At 40.3% G+C, this 23,686-nt stretch overlaps 1 protein-coding gene across 3 annotated transcripts in view; it reads left to right on the forward strand.

Moving 5' to 3' along the window:
• Nucleotides 1–22,593, forward strand: part of rspo2 (R-spondin 2) — a 56,799-nt gene extending 34,206 nt beyond the window's left edge. For all 3 annotated transcript variants that reach the window (XM_053633725.1, XM_053633733.1, XM_053633742.1), the window contains 3 exons: nt 2,034–2,177; nt 3,555–3,743; nt 21,437–22,593. In XM_053633725.1, coding sequence (XP_053489700.1) covers nt 2,034–2,177; nt 3,555–3,743; nt 21,437–21,555 — 452 coding nt within the window. In that variant the 3' untranslated portion in view covers nt 21,556–22,593. The remainder of the gene's footprint in view (nt 1–2,033; nt 2,178–3,554; nt 3,744–21,436) is intronic.
• The last annotated feature ends 1,093 nt before the right edge of the window (nt 22,594–23,686 follow it).

Below are 23,686 nucleotides of genomic sequence, written 5' to 3' on the forward strand. Positions count from 1 at the left end.
CAAAAAAAAACTTCTCATGAAATGTGAGATTGCTTTTTGGCCTCTGTGGTGATGTTCAGTATTTTAGAATCTGGCCTGCTGTTTACAGATGGTTGCTCAGGAAGCTGCTGTCTGAGCTTCATGCCAGACCTGAATTTTTTTTCACCTGTTTTTCCCTTGTTCTTTGCCTTTTCTGTGGAGTAAAAGATGTGACCAGGTGATGACAGGCTCACCATGCCTAATGTTTAATGGACAGGGAGGGTTGTCCAATTATATATCTGATTTATTAGCTGTTGGTTGCTGTCATGTGTTGGACATGTAGGGACATTGAACTGCTCAGAGCTCTCATTACACTGGCAACAAAAGTACACCACATCCTCCTGTGTGGCCTTTTCCTCCATGCCAAGAACTCTACAGTACATTGAAACTTGACCAGCTAAAGCACATGTTTATCAAACAGGGCTGAGCTGTTGTGGTGTCTGCTGGTGGGACGATGTGTAGACAGTATGTTGGAGACAGATATGAGGAAAAGATTTGTTTACTCTGACTACACAGTCTACATTGATGCACCATAATGGAACTATGTGAGGTATTCAAGGATGGTCTTATCATTCCTCGTATCACATCAAATGCCCATTGTATTCTGTTAAGAAACTTCTCAAAGCCTCAAAGATGCTCTGTTCTGCTCTGGCGGGAAACTCCCACTCATAATCTGCTTATGTTTTACTGGTCTGTTATTCCACAGCTGGAGTGTGTGATGCTTAGATAATGGTGAATATGAAGGTTGTGTACAGGCCTGTAGCTGAGGTGAGTGTCATATCAAGAAAGGCGACCAATGGTCTGCATCAAAATGTAGGAATCTTTTCAGACCTGTATATCTTGTTTAGACTGGTTTGGAAGAGCGATTGCTTGGGCTGGGACTAAAATGTGTAGGGATTTCCTTGGTGTGGAGTAAAATCCCTAAGGAAGCTTGCTTATTAACTGAGAAAGTATAAAATGACCCCTATTTAATTTCACAGACTATGATAATAATCCACACAATGAACCCAGATCAGTGGAGCATCCAGTTTATAAAAAGCACGAGCTCTGCTACATGTATAAAACTTCATTTAAGGAATCTATATCTGGCATTTTAAGACTGCAGTTTGACTTTGACTTTAGGCAACAGTGAGTCACTGCTTTGCAATTGGTAATGTTGCCTAAAAAGTGCCAATACTACAGAGCCAATCAAGTGGCATGAAAAAGGCTTGAAATGGCTTAAATCTGAGAATCAAAGCCCATCAGACAATCAGACATCTCACACGGCTTCTAAACAACATAATAACTAGATCACTCTAGAGAACTCCTTTTAATCATGTCCTCTAGTGCATAGTCCTGTTGGTGAAGCTAATGTAATCTGCCTGAGAATCATATATTATTTGTCAAGTCCAATCTTGATGGTGTGGTGCTGACAGGATGAGACAGCGTGGGCCGTAAGAGGAGAAGTTCTTCACCCAGTCTGGTCTCTGGCACTGGACAATAGCTCACAAATATCTCTCTCCGCCCCTTCCTAAGTTAAAGACACAACCCAGAGCTGGATTTAAGCACAATATGGAGAATTTCACAACTTAGTGGTTAGAACATCATTCATCATGTCCTATCTATCTGGCTATGAATAAATGATACATAACAGACTGTAAACAAATAAGGCATGTGAGCCACAACTTCAGATACATGTGAAAGAGTGATTATTGAAGATGGACCTCTTGGCTTTGTGCTTCCCTCCCCTGCTAAAAGGGGTTATGATGAGGTAATCACTCGGGACCTCTAGTAGTGGACCGACGTATGATCTCGGCAGACACACACACGCACACACACACAGACCACAGTCAAACATGTCTGTCAGGGATAAAGAGTATTCTGCAATTTATCATTGCCCCAAGGAGACATTTGCAAACATCAAACCCACTTTTTAACCGTAATCGTTTTACAGTCCCTCACTCAGCCTTGATCAGATGCAGATGCATCGATAATGTTTATGTGCTCACCACCTTTTTATCTCTCTTTCTTGCCAGGATGTAGGATAGAGAACTGTGAGACCTGTTTCAGCAAAGAGCATTGTACGAAGTGCAAGCCTGGTTTTTACTTGCACAAAACCCGCTGCTATGAGAAGTGTCCAGAGGGCTTTGCGCCACTGGATGACAGCATGGAGTGTGGGGGTAAGGAGAGCCTACATAAGAGAAAGCACTGATATAGCATTGAGTAAGAAATAAAACGCTGATGGTCATACTGTTATTCTCAAATAATCCACCAACAGAATAGATGCTTTGCACCTTCACTACCCCGAAAATAGATTGTTTTCTATATAACATAAATATTATTCATATTAAGGCCTGGTGGGTTGTATTTTTTTGTATACCACATTGATTTGTCAACACGTACAATTATAACCTCATGCTTTTTAATTATTTATAGTAGCATGTCATGTTATGGAATGCCCGTGAGACAATGTCCTGTTATTGCTCATGTTATAATAGATATACGTAACAGATAGAGTCAGATATAGATACAGTCCCCTCTGAAAGTATTGAAACAGCAAGGCCAATTCAGTGTTTTTCGCTATACATTGAAGACATTGGGGTTTGTCTGACCAAGACAATCACCAGACCTTAACCCAAAGCATTTCACCTGCTGAAGACGAGACTGAAGGGAGAAATCCGCAAAACAAACAAAAGTAAAATGCAACAGTTTGGTGATGTCAGTGGATCACCGGCTTTGATGAAGTTATTGCAAGCAAGGGGTATGCAAACAAATATTAAGCGCTATTTACTTTAACTTACTTTAAGATTGTCTGTTCCATTACTTTTGCTCACCTAAAAATTGGTTGGTCTGCCACAAAAGATGCCATGCTATAAGATGTTTAACACATCTAGATGAGAACATCAGGAAATGAAAGCTGAAATTCTGATTCTATCGTCTCATATTCATCTTTTTATTTCAAACCCAAATGTATTCAGTGTATAAAATAAAAGATTTGGCCTTGCTGTTCCAATACTTTTGGAGTGGACTGCATAGTCATCCCCTCACCACACCATAACGACCCACAGCTTGTCATGTTATTGAGAAACCGTAAAGTACAAAATCTGCTGTCCTGAAGAGTCTCCTGTGGTGGAAAACTTAATGACACCGACACCAGAGACTCCTTCCATAAATATGAAATAAATGTCTCCTTACAGAAGACGTCACCATAATCCGTTTATTATTATATTTAGATTATATGGAGCGTCCACCATAAAGTCCCCATGAATGAGCTGTTACTATAGACACCATAATGTATTGGAATGAGGACATTAATATGAACCTCTCATTTGAATCACAGCCTGAATTGCTGTCACAGCTATGCTGTTCTAGAAACTCAACATCTACTGACCAATCCAGTTTGAGAATTCAAAAATGCTGTGCTAAAATAAACAGTAATGACTGATAACATTCTCTAATGGAAACGGAGTGAAAATGACCATATTATAAGGAATTGCTGTAATGCTGTGTGTTAACCGTGAAGTAGTTTCTAAACCCTTATCCTTTCCTTCCTTCAGAGGGCTGTGAGGTGGGCCAGTGGAGCGAGTGGGGGACGTGCACCAGGAGAAACAAAACATGTGGCTTCAAGTGGGGATTGGAGACTCGCACAAGGCATATTGTGAAGAAACCGCCAAGGGACACGATACCTTGCCCGACGATTGCTGAGTCCAGGAGGTGCAAAATGCCTATGCGACACTGCAGGAAAGGTGAGATACGCCATATATTTACACTCCTTTGGTGTAAATCTTTAAAGGAAAGCCTGAAAGCTCTTGTGGCCAACTTGGTGAGTTTATTGCTAGACTTTGCACCTTTTTAGAGCCTTTTAGTGAGTTTAAAAAAAAAATGAGCCTAATGCAAATTGCATTTTGAGCCGATGCTAGTAACTGTCTTGTACTCGATACAGCTCTCCAGCTCACATCACAGCTGCTGGTTATGTTGAAAGAGCAGTTTTGCTCAACTCACCACCAGTGTGTAACGCCTGAAGTAGTTGCATTTGCACAATCTTATGTCTTCAGAAATATGCTTTTTCTTTTTCATGTAACATATGCAAATTACATTGACAAATGAATGAATATGCAAATTAGCCTATGGTATCAAGTGACTTTTTGAGCAAGCATTAACTACTTTACCTTGAAAAACATTAGCAGCATTGCTATGGAGTGAGTAGGCAGTGTGTAAAATCAGTGGACGTATATTTTTGGTATATTTTCAAGCCTTGATTTTGTTTCTGGGTGCACGGTGGCTTAGTGGTCAGCGCGTTTGCCTCACACCTCCAGGCGCGGGGGTTTGATTCCCACTGTGGCCCTGTGTGTGCAGAGTTTGCATGTTCTCCCTGTGCTGCAGGGGGTTTCCTTCCCAGTACAAAGTCATGCATGGTAGGTTGATTGGCATGTCCAAAGTGTCTGTGGTGTGTGAATGTGTATCTGATTGTGCCCTGCGATGGATTGGCACCCTGTCCAGGGTGTACCCCGCCTTGTGCCTGATGCTTCCTGGGATAGGCTCCAGGTTTCCGTGGGACCCTGAAGAAAGGATAAGTGGTATAGATGATGGATGGATGATTTTATTTCAAGCCACTTACCAAGAGGCCATCATGTATATATATATATATATATATATATATATATATATATATATATATATATATATTTCCAATCAGTGAGAGAGGCCATATTAAAGGCCTATGCAGGGTCTAAGAAGAGACAAATATGCAGCATTTTCGCATTCACCTGTTTTACTATAATCTTTTTTTTTCTGCTCTACACTGTCTTCTCTAACCTCAATCCTTTTATTTGAATTGTAAGTGGCTGGTGGTGTGTTTTCATGCATGATACATTACTGTTTTTCCATGCTCACTTTAGTCTGTATGCGATGTTTTGCCGCAGTATATTTTCCCTTGGCTTCTCCTCTCTCTTCATAGTGGAATTGCTCAGTGTATGCAAGTGCAGTGGCACTCTCTGTTTCCTCTCATCTACTCAAGACTTATTTGCGGTACGTGCTGCACGCAGCTTCACTATTAATAGAGAGGTCCAGTCTGGAGGAAACTATTTGCACTCTAAACACATCCATAGAATTTTATTTTATTTTATTTTTTTCATGAAGCGCTTTGTTTAACATAGATGGGCCAAACTTGCTAATGAATGTAATTGCCGTCTTGGGGAAGTTTTATTAGCCAGCATGTATATTAAAAATTCATGTCTACCCACCCTCTGGATTTTTAGTGCCTGCTCACCTTATTACATGTATGTCATTTGTGGTTCTTGAATTATGCTCTTGTTACACTAAGTACACAAATATAATTGTGATGTAAGCTCACCATAAAAACAACACTTCCTGTAACTCTAGCTGTTTTCATTTTCGGTACTTTGAGTGTGTTTTTCGAATTTTTTTTTAGATGGATGTTTTAATTAAGTGTCCACAGTTCACATGGACTGGGTTCATTTGTTCAAATAGCAATATTTATTTAACTGTTTCTTGGCATCCAGTGAGGAAGCTAAAGAAATCACTCTGAACTAAAGATTTTCATTCATTCTTCAGACTGCTGTGTGTTTCAGCACACACAGGTCCTAGACTTTGGGTACACCCATGAAAATAGCTTATTAGATGAATAAATCTGAAATAGGCTGTTTGCAGTCTCCTTTTTCAGTAGCAGCGAAGTATAGAAAAATCTTGGTGTTAGAAAGAATAATTATCTTTCTTATATGCTGGCTCATCTTGAGGCCCAAGGTTAGTTCCTCCTGCCTGACATTTCCCAAATGACTTTATTATCCTTAATTATTATTAAGCACTGGAACACATAATTATTGGCATATCTAGTATGATCTAGTATCAGTGAGGTCAGTGATTGGGGCTATTGTTGAAGTGTTCATTGAATGCACTGAAGAATCATTCTTTTGTCAGTTTGCCATGAATCATTTTGGTCAGAGACAGCACGTATGCACATTTTTGTGTGTATAAGCGTTGTGTTAGTACCACTGCTGCCCAGTGATGCCCCTTTCCTCACCATCATTATTCCTACCTACAGTGTAGAGCACAATATCTTCAATATGTGAAACGTGATTATAAGACATTTAGTATGTTTTCACAAATGTTCCAGATTATCACGAATTACATAATGATTATATGGTGAATATGTAAATAGGGAAGAAATCCAAATATTAAGGGTGAGCCCACAAGTTCCCGGGATAAGCTCCAGATTCACTGCGTCCCTGAAAAGAACAAAGCGGTTACTGAAGATGAATGAATAAACAAATTTCAGGTTAATATTAATATAACCTTCTACTGTATAGGTTTTATTTTCTATATTAACAGCTCATTTGCAGGGACTTGTATGACAGGCACTCCACATAATCTAAGGCGATTTATAAAGAAATGACAAATATTTTGTTGTGTAACAAAGAAATACCTACAGTATTGTTATTGATATAGGGAGACGTTTGTTTAACATTTATGGAATAAGTCTCCGGTGTCAGCACTTTTGTAACAGTAATGTTATTTTTCCACGGGAATGTTCAGGACATGGGACTTTGTGGTTTTCAGTTTTTCAGTAACATGATAAGTTGCATATTTATTGTGTCTTATTAACTCCATGAGAGAGGAAAATATAGAGAGACTAGTGAAGGAACAGCTGTTTATAACTGTTTTAATGTAAGTGTAACTAACTAACTTGACTTGTGGAAATTCCACAACATTAAATGTTATTTATTAAATTAAAAATGACAATTGTTGGTAACTCTGTGGTATATGAGCAATAAAACGCTTTGCAACATGCTGTTATAGGAAGATAATCCACTTCAGGTGGGAACATTAACTCTGTTCTGGTCTGCCGGCATCATCACTCATCATTGATTATTTTTCTTTAACAGCACATCCTGTCATATTTTATTCCTTACTTAACTTATATGCCTGCAATTTACATTTTACCTCTCAGCTGTAATATTAAACTGGCCGTAACCCACCCAGAGCTCATTCCTCTTGACATCTCTGTTCTAACTCTGCCAAATTGCTTGGCAAATCGTTGTCCATTCTTCTTGATGTATCTGTTACAACACTGCCAACTGTCGTGATCCGCCTTTACAAATCAGCTTTGGAGGTCAAGGAGTTTCTTTTTAAATGATTCTTTCTGTAAATCTTTGCTGGTGTTTGATGTCTTGTTGTGGGATACACGCACAGTTCCTTTCACTGTATTTTTTGTACAAATTGTCAAATGAAGGTATTCATTATTTTCTTTTTCTTTTTTTAAACATGGGGGCTGCTCATTATTTTCATTTCTCACACCAAGCTCTGTTATTCTCTGCAGTTAGTGGGTATCATATTATTGTGTTCCTTTTATATCTTGTATGTTATTACCTTATTGACCTTATTGGACCTTACTGAGGACCTTATTGAGTCCTCAAAAAACAACATCATCCCACTATGTATGAGTAAATGGATGTGGTGACAACTAAATGCTACTTTTCTACTAATGCTTTCATTATTAAAGTCCATTTCCAAGCAATAGTAGAACTTTGACATGATAGTCAGATGGCTGTCTGGCGCAGATAGTAAAATTTCTTATGCAGATGACCAGGAAAGGGCCAAAGCCCTTGAATTAGGCTTTGAGAGCATTTCTCAATCCTTTGTTAAAACAGTGGACTGGATAGTATTCCTCCCAGCTGACCTCTTAAATTACACTGGATTCCAAAGGCTTTGTAAATAAATCCCTGAATGCTACCTATTATATTGGCTTTAGTCCCCTATACAGCAAATTACATTTAGGGACCTAAATGGGATTATGCTCAGACTATAAACATGTATGTTTAAACATATGTCACAGTCCCAAGTGGACCACACAGCACTGGTGCAGAGAGGAAGCAGGAGACTGAGGAGACATGCACTGGGTAATATCACTATTACCATAATATGCCTAAAAGCAGACACTATACATCAGGCTTGGGTTACATAAGAAAAGAACTTCTATATAGGTATGGATTAAGTGGATACTGGATATCGGAGAATGGGAGAAAGCAGCGGAGAGAAAAAAAAAGCCTAAGAATATGAAGGTCCACTATTTCTGGCATTGTTTATCTCATCATTCTTTTTCCAACGCTCTCAGTTTAAATTCCACTACAAATTATTTACAGATTTTACAGACATTCAGGCTTCACACTTGATCTGACCAACCGGATTTATGCTACCCTCAGGGTACCAGTGAAAATGCGGAAAATGCTTGTAATTGTTTGCTTTAGTGAAATGTTCTGATGATGGTGTAGTTATTCTACAGGATTCCACAGCAGCCAGGCGTGGAAGTTCAGTGTTGCTTGGCTGCTCAGAGTTGGAGCTTGGGAGTCGGTTGCTGTGCCAACGCTCCCCTACAGGCACTTCAGCCTATTGTGGCAGTGTGTGGCGGGAATCCCTGGGGTGGGCTACTGCGTGGCCCATAAACACAGTTTATTAATAGGCGCTTGACTGCTTTCGAAAATGAAACGCCTGCTGAGCTCCATTCTGCGCCTTCCTCTGCCCCCGTCATCAAACAGAGAAAATACACTAGAGAAGAAGAGAAGATTGTATTTAAGAAGAGAAGAGAAGGGATTTGCTAGGGAAAAGGCTGCTAGAGAAAATAAAAGTCTTAATGGTTGTATCTCTGTAAACAGTCCTGTCAGCACCCTTAAGTAATCCTCCAGCATGTGACTGATGTTTCCAGCCCTCCAGCTCAGCTTACTCTACACAGGCCTGTCAGGCTCCTGGAAGTTTCCCTTGCAGCAAAATAAGCAGCAAAAAGTTGTACCTCATCATCTCCACAGTAGATCATTTTACATCACTAATATTAACTGTTGTGTAAACAACTCACAGTGTTACTGCTTAATCTCATAGTAATTCCTTGAAGTTGAATTTAAAGGGATTTAGGATGTACACAAACATGCCAGTGGACTCATTCACTGATGGTAGCAAAGCAATTTTGACAACTTTGACAGCAGGAAAGAGAAGAGAAGAGAAGGTTTTACACTCATATGCCAGTGGACTCAGTGGCTAATTTCACTGATGGTAGCCAAACAACTTTATCCTACTCAAACAGCAGGAAACAATGTGATGAAAACACACATTATTAAATCCTTTTGGAGAGTGCTATGCATGCGATGGATGATATGATGTAAGAGACAGACACTCACTTCTAACCAATTACTTCAAATGGCTCCCGGATTTAGCTTCAAGCCGAAGCACCTGGTGTGATGCCATCGATTTCCCATTTCTGTAAAAGGAGAAATGTGCGCCATTCTTTCACTTATCATCTGCACTCAACTAATTTACTTTCCTACTATAGGATGTGTCGAGCTAATCCATCTGCTAGACTAATACTTCAAGAGCAACTCGGCTAAGATGGCTTTTAAAGTTGTGTCCGTTTTTGTGACTTGAAAGTTATAATCTAAGCTAACTTCGCAATGTATAGACAGCGAAAATTCGACATTCGAACTTGGCCCATCACAACCGTGCAGATCAGAGCCATACCAACAGACAAAACAGACCGGATCTGATATCTTCATCACTTCCAGGCCTGTGAACTGAGGTTTATACACAGCTGGTTTGCACTTAACAGTTTGTCTCTGTGGACATCTGCCAGTGCCTCCACACCTGGATCAGAGTGCTCACCCTGCTGCTTTTGCTTGCACACATAGACATCTGTCTGTGTTAGTAAGAATGGATGGACAAGTCTGAAGCTGGGAATAATTTGATTCTCATGCCAGGTGAGTCTGGGAGCCAGTGAATGATAGACGATAGAGAGGAGTAATTGCCCTTAATCTGTCATGGATTGGGCTTTCCATGACACAGACCATGCGCAGATCTGATTTCCTGTACATACAGTCCCGCCTGGAATTCTCTGTGTTAATGAAGAACTTCAGTACCATGACAGAGAGATATCATTCTCCTCCTCCTCATCTAAGCATTTCAATTATGCGTTCGGCATCCGACTTGCTGCCCATGTTTGGTTTGGAAAACCAAAATCCAGATCCATTTTTGAGCATCTTTGTGTCAAACATGCTCATTTCTGTCCTGCCGTCAAGCCAGCACAGATGCATGCTTCCACAGACAGCTAATTTACTTCTTTTGGCACGTACACTCATTCCTGTCTGTGAGCAGTGCACTAGGCCAACTCATCCAAAACAAATAGGAAGCGCTGCACTTTTGCCATCACTGAGCAAAACCTCTTGGATGCACTTAGTAAAGAGAGGCTGAGGGAAACGGCAAGAGAGCCACTACCTTAGCTTATTTATTTGATTGCTGTCAGGCTGCTTGATGTTCTTCACAGCAGCATGGGGCTTGTCGTAGTAGAAAGGGTTCTATCGACGATGACTCCCAATGAGATTTGGTCCTGGCGCTAAAACTTAGGAATGATTAATGTTGAATTATGTCTAGGTATTATCACAGACTGAGTTCTGAACAGACGCCGATGGCCAGCAGGAGCATGGGACATGTCGCTTTCCCAGGACAAATCCCGCTCACTAGCTTGCTGCTGTTGTATCAGAGTGATTATTCACAGCCATTGCCAAGCCTGTTGTGACTGCCGGGTCTGTGGCCTAATCTTCCTTTAATTATCTCAATCTGTAGCACTGACGGAGAGCCAACTCTGTGTGATCGAGCTCGGTGTGGCCGTGCATGCATTAACACCACAATTCCCTTTCATCCGCCACATAAAAATATGAAGCTGAAGAATGTGTGAGGTCATCCAGAGGTCACCAACTGTTTTTGTTTTTTTTTATCAGTGATTATAAATAACGTTCAAGTCAATGCATTAGTATGACTCTCCTGAAACTGAGACAGATGGAGATCAATTCAGAAATCAAAAAGACTTTTTTGTCAGCATTTTCTCATCCAAGAACTCAAATCCAGTTAGCAGGCATTGAGTTTGTGGCTGATATCTTTGGGGTTAAAGCCCAGTGCACTAATTGGGACTTTCTTTCAAGGTTTATCCACTGGCAGTCCTCATGGTTCCTGGTTACAAGAAACCCACATCGTCTTTCGTTCAGACTGAAAAGAATCCCTGATAGCCAAAAACTGGATTCAGCTATGATCTTGAGCAAACAATGCTATGTTCATGTGCTCAAGTCAGTCCAAGCATACTGTAGCTTAGTGTATATTATACTGCTATTTAGAAAGGGAGCATATGAAAGCAGAAATAGCATTAGTATGTGTACAATAAACAGATAGCTACACAGCATAACAGTATGTTATACCACGTCAGCTAATACGCTAAGCATCATCCATCTTCAGCTATTTCTCAGAGTTAACAGACTATAAATTCTCACCCCATTTTCTACATCTCAGTCACACTGTGCTAATTTCAGAGGGCCTCTGGAAAATCTTCCAAAGTAAGACCACGCTTTCTCACTCTCTCTCTTTCGCACAAACACTACGTGAAAGTCTTTTTCTCTCACACGTACAGTGTATCTCTCTCTCCATCTTTTTGCTATGGTTACATTCCTTATGGGGGGGATTTAGGAGCCTCTGATTAACTCCCCACAAAGTGCCCTGCTCCCTGACCAAAATAAATATGGCCGCTGTCATTCTGTCAGCAACTGTATTCAAAGAGCAATATTTGAAACACACGACTATCCTGCCGGCTTTTATATGGAGAATTCATCTTCATACCACAGGCATGAGCCATAAACACAGGGGCTCCTGTGGACGAGGGCTCCCTTCTCCACATCTCCGTCATCTGGCCCTCTCAAACCAGGAGAACCATGGCTCATTTGCTGGACAGATTTGATTTTTTTCATATCTGGCAATGCTTTTAGTGAAATATAGGCACCGTGGGAGTCCTGTGAAGTTCTTGTTTATGAGAGGAAGAAATCATTCTTGGAATATATTATATATAGGATATGGTGTCCAGGATGGTTCAGCGGGCATGTGAGTAGTATTTGGTGATAGTTTAAGAAGAAGTGCGAAGACAGTGAGTAGTCTTCTGCTTTTCTGCCAGCCATATCCTCTGCTTTGCCCCTTACATAGGGCCCCCATATACGCTTTCATCTCTATACACCACACATAGCAAGCCACACACTTCCTCCTCAGTCCTCAATAAACATGCATATTTGTGCATACACACACATGGATGCGTATACATGATGGTGTGTATATGTAGGATTTGTTTCAGCTGAGCATTGCCATGACCCAGACTGCCTTCTGTAGAGAGCGCATGGCCATCCACATCTGGAGCCCAGTTGCACCAGTTCAGGTTGTAGAAACCTCTGTCTTTTCCCTTGCCTCTGTCTGTTCCCTCCCTCCTCTCTGCCATCTTCATTGAGACATCACAGCTTGTAATCAGAACATGATGATGTGCCTGTGGAGAGAAGTGGTGGTGTCTGACCCACTCATGTCCAGAGGGCTGGACCACTCAAAGAGACACCTAGTCAAAACAAAGACCTGTTTCTGGGTGGTTAAGTAAGGATGTGAGTTTTAGAGTTTGCTCTGTGTCACTTTAATCATGTGCACTCCAGCAGAATGCCAAATTACAGGCGAGACACCACTGCTCTTACAAACATATGGGCTTGAGACAAATGCCAGGGTTTAAAGCTTTATCTGGAAAAATTTGCTCCAAATGATTCACTCCAAATGTTGCAGTTTCTCATGATATGAAGCCTCGTACTTGTCAAGTAGGTTTTTTACGTAGGCTTTTAAACAGTGCCCAAAAAAGGTTAACACTGTGCAATAAAAGAAATCCCCGGACTCAAATACCATTCATTTTCTCAAGTTTTTGTGCTTATTTGTTTGTGGTATTGTTTCTTCCTAACTTCGCTCCAAGTCCCTGGCCTCCAACCTTGTGTGTTTAGAAGGAATAATACCTGGATGTCCGACAAGTCAGCACTACCCTGCAGTTACAGTTGGATCTTTTCCCTGACATGCTCTTAGTTTTTCCCTTAACCTATGCAGCTTTAACAGCAATAGTCTCTTTAACTGCCTTGCATTTCTTAACATCTTTCTGTTGGTTCATCGTTTCAGTAGCTCTGTTCCCACATCCAAGAATCTCCATTTTGAAATCACCAACCAAAATGACACAGCGGTCAAAAGCAGAGAAAGTGCACATATAGAGTGGAAAATGTTTGCCATATGTATTTGAAAGTGTTTGCTTTCACGGAGGGGGTTGTTTCAGAGCTCCTGTAGCTCTGCAGGTAGTTGATAAAAGTTGTCTGCTTCACTCAGATGTCCACGAGTGCTGTCCACCGGCATTCAAGTGTGTCTCATCTCGGGGATAAATGCTCACTCCAGACTTCTTAGGATGTAACATCAAAAACACTCAGACACACATTTTGACCACAACTCATACAGATGTGTAAAATCTATTTCCTCTGTTTTTGTCTCAGGAGGATATGGCTTTGAGCATGCTGACATATGAAAGGTGTTCGGGAGATTTTAAATGGAAGGATATAAAGGAGATCGGGCGTGTTTGCAGCAACTTGAAGTGTTTCCCATGTAGCGCTGCCTTCTCCTCAATTTTAGTGTGTAAGCCTGGTGATTAGCAGAGGCCCCTTGGCCTCCTGGCCACTTCCTCTGTTTTAACGTAAAATCTGCTCCTTCTGCAAACACAAGGCAGATTTCCCCCTGCTAGGCTCTCATGAATGACAAGTATGACGGGCCTGACATATAAAGAACAAATCAAGCTAGTCCATTAACTTCTCCAACCTCCAGAAATATATATATATATATATATATATATATATATATATATATATATATATATATATATATATATATATATATATATAAACCAGAGCATTTAAAGAACTACGGAAGCTAATAGCAGGAGTATACATCAATTTCAGTTATTCGATACCATACCTGGTAGTACAACTATATACATTCATGACTGTTTCCCAGTTTGTATGTGTGTGTTCTCTCAGAAGTCTCCAAACAAAACAAAACAAAAAAAATCCTCTTCTCTCACACTCAGCATTCTTTAAACCATTCCTCAGCACATGTTGCCTTCATTCCTATAAAGCAAAATGTTTTGGAGCATGGAAACATCAGTCTGTGCTGTTTTAGCAGTTCTCAGAAAGTTACACTGATAGTTTCAGGGGAAATTGGAGGCCTAGTTTCTCTGAAAGAGGAAAACTGTAGTGCTCTTATTGGCTGAGACACACACACACACACACACACACACACACAGTATACAGTATGTGCTTTCCACCACCTTTATCATGTGCAATGCAGCTTCAGGGGTAAAATAAAAAACAAATGTTCTTTCAAATGGTTTGTGTAATGGTAGTGTGAAAAGGTCACCTTCTTGGCAGAGGTGATTTTTTTTTTTTTTTAGTACAATGTCATGACAACCATGAAGAGGAGGTTTTAAATTTACAGTTAGCCCACAATATGTTATGGTTGTAGAGAATGTTTTGTCTATCTGATGTAGTAAGTGTAACGTTTGGGCTCTTTTAGTTTTTTAAATAAAAAACTGCAGGCTAAAACTGGCAGATATTCCTATCCTTGTGAGGACACTTGCTAAAAACATGTCAACGTCTTTAATAAATCAGACAGAGCTTTACATGTGTCTCATCGGAAACGCAACACAACATATACGCAGTAATTAAACAGAACTATAGCTAATTATGTTTCATTTTCTAAGTCACACAGAACTGGAGCTCCATCCATTTAGACCCAGATGTGAACCAGACAGCAGGAATCAACCTCTTCATAGCAGTCTGATGTAACTCCATGATGATATGTTAGTGGAGTTCGGGGGAAACTCAGGAAAATGTTTAGCTGTTTAGGTTGAAAACATCTAAATGTTGCTTAGGTACAGTGGTGAATAGCTGTGATCTAATGGAACTTCTTCATCCTAACAGGTGAAAGTGATCTCATGGCTTTTTGTAAGAAGTAGTCCACTTAGTATTCTGAAACAAACTTCTGAAAGCATTGAAGGATCATGGTTTTTGCTTGTTGTTTTTTTTTTTTTTACACAGATGACTGCGATTCTTAGCTATTTGCAGGCTGTCCATTAAGCAGTGGGGATGGAGTGGTCAACAATAAATAATATAATAAATAGGTGATCATACAAGTTTACAATGGAACAGAGGTTCAATGGAGATGTTTTCACTGTGACCTTGTCTGAGGAAAGCAGCTAAACTAGAAAATTAGAGGAAAACTGACTACTTAAACAATGATTACCTCAGAAACAACAAAAGAAAAAAGTGCTTCAAAACAGTCAAGAGAAATAACATAACATGATGGAATTAAATATATTTATCCTGCGCAGGCTGTGTTTAAAAAAAATGTATGCGACTTGGTTGATAAATTAGTTTAACTCCTTTCAAGTGTCATGATTACATTACATCTCAGTCATCCTCTCTTCCAGTGCTTTATCCTGTCAATTCCAATCCCTTCGTACACACTTCTCTCTTCAGACTTCTTTTGGTCTTTTGGTGTCCTCTGTTCCCAACCTGCCCCAGTTTTCTATTTTGATATCCCATCAGATGGTTGTATCTTCAGAGAGCATAGTTTTTTACCTGCTGCTTAATCTCCAGACAGAACAGCTGACATTCTATAGAATGAGGAAATAATGACACACCTAATCTCAACGTTGGCAAGTTTTCATCTGAAATACATGTGTTTTAAGTCATACCATGTGATACTAAGCAGAGCACAGTGACGAAAGAGAGAGTTGGATAAGTAGTATCCTGTGTAATCGTGTTAAGCTAAGTGAAGCTTTGCAGAAAATGCTCTTGTCAGCTGGCTGGCAAGATGAACTTCTGCTCCTAGATCATCCGCTGTCTTTGCATTTCATGTCTCTGTTATCAGTCATCTTCATCTTCATGCTTTGTCCTGGTTTTCTTTCATTCTTTCAATAGTCTTTTTTTTTTTATTTATTTTTTTTTAATCTAAGTGTCTGGGAAGGAAGTTTGTTATTGTAAAAAATGCTAGACTGTGGTAAACTACATATGTTCCTTATACCTGGTTTATGAACTTGAGATGGTGGCGATAACTCTTACGGTAGTCATGTGCATGTGATGCAACTCCAACCTGTTCTAGCACAAGCTACTGTAAATCATACAAGACTGACCAGAAAGGGTTTTCTTATAGTACTGCATGACCATTTTTCTTCGATGTTGCAAGAAAGAAAATCTTGCAAGATTTGGCTTTGTAATATTATATTTGTGACAAAATAGCTGTCAAGCTCTTGACAGAATCGGGCCAATAGTCAGTCATCCTAGAGAGATACACAAATTTGAGCTCAAGAAAGCAACTGAAGCAGTGGTTGCAAATAAATTTCACTGAATCACAAAAGAACATGAATACTTGGATGTAAAATGTGACACTCTTGAGCTCTTGAAAATGGATTTGGTTGCAAAACTGGCAGATATTCCTATCCTTCTAACACACACACACACACACACACACAGCTAATTATGTTTCATTTTCTAAGTCACACAGAACTGGAGCTCCATCCATTTAGACCCAGATGTGAACCAGACAGCAGGAATCAACCTCTTCATAGCAGTCTGATGTAACTCCATGATGATATGTTGGTGGAGTTCAGGGGAAACTCAGGAAAATGTTTAGCTATTTAGGTTGAAAACATCTAAATGTTGCTTAGGTACAATGGTGAATAGCTGTGATCTAATGGAACTTCTTCATCCTAACAGGTGAAACTGATCTCATGGCTTTTTTTTTTAAGAAGTAGTCCATTTAGTATTCTGAAACAAACTTCTGAAAGCATTGAAGGATCATGGGGTTCCCCCCCCCCAAAAGATGATTAGGATTCTTAGCTATTTGTAAAATGTAACACTCTTGAGCGATTTGGTCGCATTTTGTTTCTGTTAGAGTTCTGTTCATTTTTCTTTAACCTCTCATTCTACTGAGTATTTCTAATTTGGACCTTGAGTCAAGTGTCTGAGAATACTCACACACAACAGAACATATGATATAAGGAAACACAGTGTGTGAGAGTGAAATGCATGTGCACTTTTTCCTTGATGTTGACAGTCACACATGCACACATCCACAGTGCTTTGCGAGTGTTATGTGTTTGCTTTGAGATAGAGGAGTCCATAGTGTGAGATGTGGGGAGCTGGCTCTAACTACACTCCCCTTCACAGCATTATAAATGTATGTGTGAGGAGGCCCTTAATGGCTGCTAATCCAATTTCTGCTCCTGGAATCAAATCTCACTGGCGCCAGTAGACCTCTCGTTCATGCACAAATAATGGTCTTTGCATTGGTGTGTTTAGAAAAAATCATGCACCACCAAAAAATGTTGGCTTTAACCACCTGAGTCCACCTGAATCTTTTAAACATTATTCAATATGCTTCCATTTTATCTCACACTCTCTCTTCATTGCTTGCCGCTTTTTTTTTTGAAGGGTCAGGAGGGGAGAAGATAGTTATTACTTGTTGGTCCCCTGAAAGATGAGAAGGTTTTGAACAGAAGGAAAAGAGAGTCTTTGCAGAGAGGCCCATTTACCGCTCTCGCATAATGCTTTCCTGAGGTCAGCCATCGATTTGCTTTAAACCACACGCTGCACTGATAAGATTAGGCCTTTCGATTCCTGAACTACTTGAGTCATCCAGATGAAGTCACTTTGGGTTGGACAGCAGACCAGATAGCTCTCTGGAGCAGAAAAGATAGTTCTCTTTTCATTAGGTTATGGCCTCGCTCATAACAGGTTGATTTTGCTTTTCTTTCTTTTGCTCTCTTTGTGCAAGAAACAACATAACCATCTACAGAATCTGTGAATTTACCTAACAAGTTTAATCGTAATAGAAAGAGAGATGGCTCTCCACAAGGGATGGCGAGGTTGGCATGCAAACATCAGAGTTAGAGGAAGGAGAGTTGGACTCTTATGCAACTGCATGTGAATTTAAATCACAGCAACCATGATTGTGTTTTAACAAAAGTTTGACAGAAATTGTCATTATCTGATAGTAGTATGGAACAACACAGTGGTGCACAGCAGCTCCAGGATCTCCAGTTCGATCCTCAGCTCGGGTTGCTATCTGTACAGAGTTTAGCATGTTCTCCCTGTGTCCACCTGGGTTTCTTCCGGGTGCTCTGATTTCCTCTCGTGTCCCAAAAACATGTGTGTTGGTGGGTTATCTGTGAATGTGTGTGTGCATGGTGCCCCATTAAGGGATGGATCCAATCTAGTGTGTATTCCTTACCAGGTGAGGGTCTGGATCCACTGCAACCCTGAGCAGGATAAAGTACTTACTAAAGATGAATGAATGGACAGATGGATGGGTGGATGGACAGATGGACGGATGGATGGATGGACAGATGGATGGGTGGATGGACAGATGGATGGATGGAAAGATGGACGGGTGGATGGACGGATGGATGGACGGATGGATGGACGGACGGGTGGATGGACAGATGGACGGATGGATGTATGGACGGACGGACGGACGGACGGACGGACGGACGGACGGACGGACGGACGGACGGACGGATGGATGGATGGATGAACGAATATTATTCATAAGTAAGAAGTCTTGCAGAAATCCTCTGCATGTTTCCATATGGCAGCCTTTTTTATCCAAAGTGTATTACGTATAAGCTTACATTCCCTCACGCAATGCTTATGTTCCCTCATGCAATCTGCGATCGATTAGCGACCGACGCTTAGTAGTTCCTACTCAGCGTGGCGCAAGGTCCCTTTCCAGAACCTTCAAACTAACTATTCCTCAGTGGTGGAATGAACTTCCAAGCTCAATCCGGACCGCAGAATCTCTCACCATCTTCAAAAAACAGCTAAAGACCCACCTCTTCTGTGAACACCTAACCAACTCATAAAATTTTTTTTTTTAAAATTGCACTTACACCTCTACTCTGCGCACTTTGCTTCTTCCGGAACTCAATTAATGGATCTTGTATTGTTCTCTGCTTGATATATCGCTTTGCTTGTATTTTCTCATTTGTAAGTCGCTTTGGATAAAAGCGTCTGCTAAATGAATAAATGTAAATGTAATAAATGTATTACAAGTATAAAAAGTACAACCAAAGCATACAGCTGTGACAAGAGCCAACTTTGCTACATGATTATGCTTCTATTTTAGAAGCATTTTCTATTTTAGTGCATGACAGTTGTAGGATGTAAAAAGGGAAAAAATTATTGCAATGCCAAGAACTACAAGGTACAGAAAGGGCAAATAAACATGGAGTAAGGTACAGTATGCAATTTCAAATAACATCATAATAAAATAAGCATAAAGGAAACTTCAGAGTGCTGCCAAGAGCGGCATAATACAGTAAATGTAGATGCAAAATTGCAGACTGCACATACAATAAAGAGGAAAGAAACCAAGCAGCGCACAATATGCTTTTAACTTGAACATTGTCATACAGAAAGGCATCAGTCTGGAGAGACGTAAAGCGCTCTCTCCCTCACACATCCACACTAACACACAGATGTACAGGTTCAAAAGCAAACCCACACTCTCCAGCCAGTGGATGGTAACCAATTACCCATGTGGCTAAAGGAAGACTGAGCAAGCTGAGAGTAATGAGCTAATGTATATGAGTAAATTGAATATGTTTTCCCTGAATTGTTTGTTTGAATAAGTGCAGGCATTAACATCTCTGTACAAATGAAAAGTAGTAAGAGGTTTTGTTTAACGCCACCACACTATTTTACATAAAAACTCATTCGAAGAACCTATTTTCTGCTCCGTCGTTTTCCAGTTCAATTCATTTTTCGCACTTTATGTGTTCTGATTGTAAAATTACACCAGCCTGGGAGGGCATCCTGAGATTAAATGTTGGCAAATTAATTGTAAATAACTCTCAAATGACTGTTTATTCATTCGTTATTGTGCATGGCTGAGACGAAGAACAAGTCCCATTAAATACTCAGGACATCTTGATATGATTTTCCATTTTGAGCATTGTTTCAGCCAAATAATGATGAAGCATTCAGGTGGTGTGGGTTGCCCTCTAGCTGCCAGTTATGAAATATGATGAAGTATTACCTCAGTGTTTTCAGAAAACATTCAAGCTCTGTGAGTCTGAGTGCAACTTATATTAGCCATATTCACAGCACACCACAGTAGTTTAGAATAAGAGACTATAATAAGATCTTAATGAAAAGGGTGACAAATCATAACAAGGGTCTTGCTGTAATTCGAGGAGGAAAGAAACATGTGTTCTGTTTTGTTCTAGTGGAAACAGAACTGTGTCTTTTATTGCCATCAAATGTAATTCCTTTTGAGTTGATTGCAGCAAAGGTCTGTTTATAAAGCGCACAGCAACACTGTTTCGAATGAAAAGGACCTCTTTAAATGGCAATTAGTGAAAAAAAAAAAAACAAGCCTATGGTCCAGATGTTCTACTACAGTATGCTGTGACTGTATAGAGTCATAACCTTGCTGTAACTCACTAGAATAGAAAGGGACATTTGTGAAACAAGCTCAGCAGCTTTTGTGTTTTGAAATGAGGCTCATGGAAACCTTCATGTCTTCCCGAAGAGCATGAGTTGAAGTGGGGAACGTAATGGTGTGGGAGCTGAAGTTTTGGAAGCCTCTCTGGACAAATAACAAGCGATCGCGTGAAGACAACATTTTTTCGGATCCTGCCAAATTGCTAAACTGGAAGATTTTAATCCCAAAAATAGTGTGATTGGAGTAATAGCAGGAAATTGCCCTTGGAACATTATGTGAAACCGTTCCATTTTTGTGCCACTGAAAAGAGCTAAAACAGCCACACTCTTATTCTCAGGGTTGTTTCCACTTAAGAAAATCATTTTCGGAGAATTTACAGTGCTGTGCTGGGAAGGGCAATGGGGCAGCTGCTTGAGCCAAAGCACCCAGCCATGGGTGAGAGAGTCTCATTTCAGATAAACACACCACACATTACTCAGGCCTCATTTTTGCTGCGCTAAACGGCCCGAACCAGTGCAATAAAGAGATATTAAGCTGAGCACTGAAACTTGACTACAGAGGAGATCATTTTCAGCAGCATTCTTCCCTGCACTCTCTCTGAGTGTGAACTATAGAAAGTGCTCGCTGGCTCAATATCCATTTATTTTTCCACTCAAGCCTGACTAGTTTTCCAAATATTGGCTGTTAAACTCTCAACTTTGACTTCATCAAAAACGCTCGCAGCCACCCAAACACCAAAATACATTCATTTGAACCGATTGCTGTTGAATTGAGTCACCACTGCGCGTGTATCATGCCACTATTTGCAATGGAGCACCCTGTGTAGTAGTCCTCATTTTCCCAACATGCTTTGCAGTTGTGCACTCACACCTGGGCTGCATTAAGTCTGGATTAAGAGTAGCTTAGAGGTTATGAAGTTTCTCTCATTTCACTTCTTTTGCGCTGGTATGAGAACACGAGAGAGCGAGGGGGGCGGGGGGGTAGAAGGAGTTGATTTTATTTGAGGTTCTGCTACAAACGCTGCTGTGAAATATAAGTATTTTGTTGTCTGTGTTTGCTGCAGGGGGATCGGGGAAGCACAAGCCCAAAGATCAGAAGAAGAAGTCCAACAAGCAGAGGCTGCGCTTCCGAGCTCAGAACCACCACAGTGACCACCTGGCCTCGTTGAGGGCCAGCCAGTAAAGACTGAGATTTCCACATGGAACGAAGATCAGAAAGCTGCTACCCGCTGCTCAACACACACTCATACATGCACACACACACACACACACACACATACACACATACACACACACATACACACACACACACACACACACACATATACACACAAACACAAATGCAGTTCCTCACAGTCTCTTAAGCTGTACACACACATTCACACATGCGCTGTGTATTTGTACCTCCTGCTGCTTCCGTCGTGCCGGTGCCCCAATGCGTGACCCTTCTCGACATCATCAAGCCGTACAGCAGCTGTCGGTACCCAGTCTGAGCTGGAAGATGAGGAAAACAGAGCTGAATGAGGACTGAAGGAGTCATGGACTTTAAGATTGGAGGATGAGCAACGAGCAAGCGAGAGAGAGAGAGAGAGAGAGAGAGAGCGGGAGGAGAATAGATAGAAGGAGGGTGGATGGAGAGAATAATGTCTTGAGAAGAAAGACTTGTCTATATTTATGTAAGATGATGTGCGCATTGATGGAGGCAGAGTGCGCCATGTAATGCCTTTTTTCGGTTGGCTCTGTACATTTTTTGAGAGTAATCCAGTATAATGTGTAGTTGCAAAGTATTTTATTCTCGGCACAAGATGTTTACGTCCAGACTGCTTTATGCTCTAACTGTATATTGTGGATAATAAAAAAAAATTTAGTTGTTCACCTAGCATGGCCACAAACTCATTTGTACATAGTTGGTGAGTTTATCTAATGATATTATTAAAATAAAACATTACTGTATTTTCAGTATTGAACTCCTTCACCATTAATTGTGTTAGTAAAAGGTTATAATACCAGCTACAGATTTAAGATTTAAAAAAAAAAAAAGTAAATAAAACATAGCCTTCACATAGCTATTACATTTATATGGTATATATTTGATTTATTTATTGATTTTGATTTTGTATTTCTTGTGTTTGTTGACAGTTTTGTCTCTGTATCTGTTACTACTCTGTGCTGAAATATTCTTTGAACACTTATAACAATACAGATATCTCCACCAGTGGAACCAGTTTCTGTCAGATGTGTCTAATAACTGTTCTTTAGAAGAACTTTCCATGCTTTAAGCTTTAAACTGACCCATAATAGAGCAGCTGAAATATTACAGGCAATGGAATGTATATATGATGTTCTATTAAAAATGCAATTCATGCCACCTATGTGATACTGTTTTGTATTTCTATTAAATTAAGAAGATTTATCAGCCAGGTCCATAGCATAACACAACAAATGTAAGCATTTTTACATTTCCCATTTTCACAGCACCGGACATAGCACATATTGACCGTGGAGAACATACTAGACCATAAGTCTTTCTGACACTGATGTGTGCATCATCCATCAAATATAGGAGTGTCACATGACCTCTGTGTCACATTTGCCTGAACAAATTGCCTCTCCTACCATGCATACAAATCTTTTATGCTTCCTCCCATCACTGAAGGAAAATGGACAGACGTGTATGTGAGTGTAACTGCCGGACAGCTGGAGGAGTTTACCGTGAGTCATGGCAAATTAAGCCAGCGTAGTGTACTATATAATCACCGCCTACACACAAAAAGAAAACATTCTTCAGACCTAATGTGCCAGACAGCTTATGAATGCACAATAGCAAATGAATCAACTGGTTAAAGACAGGCTATTTGACACTAGATTTCCATCCTCTTGTGTCAAGTCAGAAAATATTTCCAGAATTAAAGGGAATCAACAAATGAGAAGAAGAAGAGACAATTTGTAGTCTCAAGCAAGCAGTTGTTAGGTGGAAAGTGTGACAGGATGGTGTTTAAGTGCAGCAGTGTCCCAGCTGCCACACAGGATGATCACAGACATTTCATCAGTAGTACATCATCAGTACATTTATGGCATTTGGCAGATGCCCTCATCCAGAGCAACTTACATTTATCTCATTTTATACAACTGAGCAGTTGAGGGATAAGGGCCTTGCTCAAGGGCCCAGTAGTGGCAGTTTGGTAGTGCTGGGGTTTGAACTCACAACCTTCCGATCAGTAGTCCAACATCTTAACCACTGACCCCGCTGCAGAGCTACCACTGTCTTGTCTATGACAGACAAAATGAGACTATGAAATATGATTAAATATTAC

Source organism: Ictalurus furcatus, chromosome 1, assembly GCF_023375685.1.
Source record: "Ictalurus furcatus strain D&B chromosome 1, Billie_1.0, whole genome shotgun sequence".
NCBI lineage: Eukaryota > Metazoa > Chordata > Actinopteri > Siluriformes > Ictaluridae > Ictalurus > Ictalurus furcatus.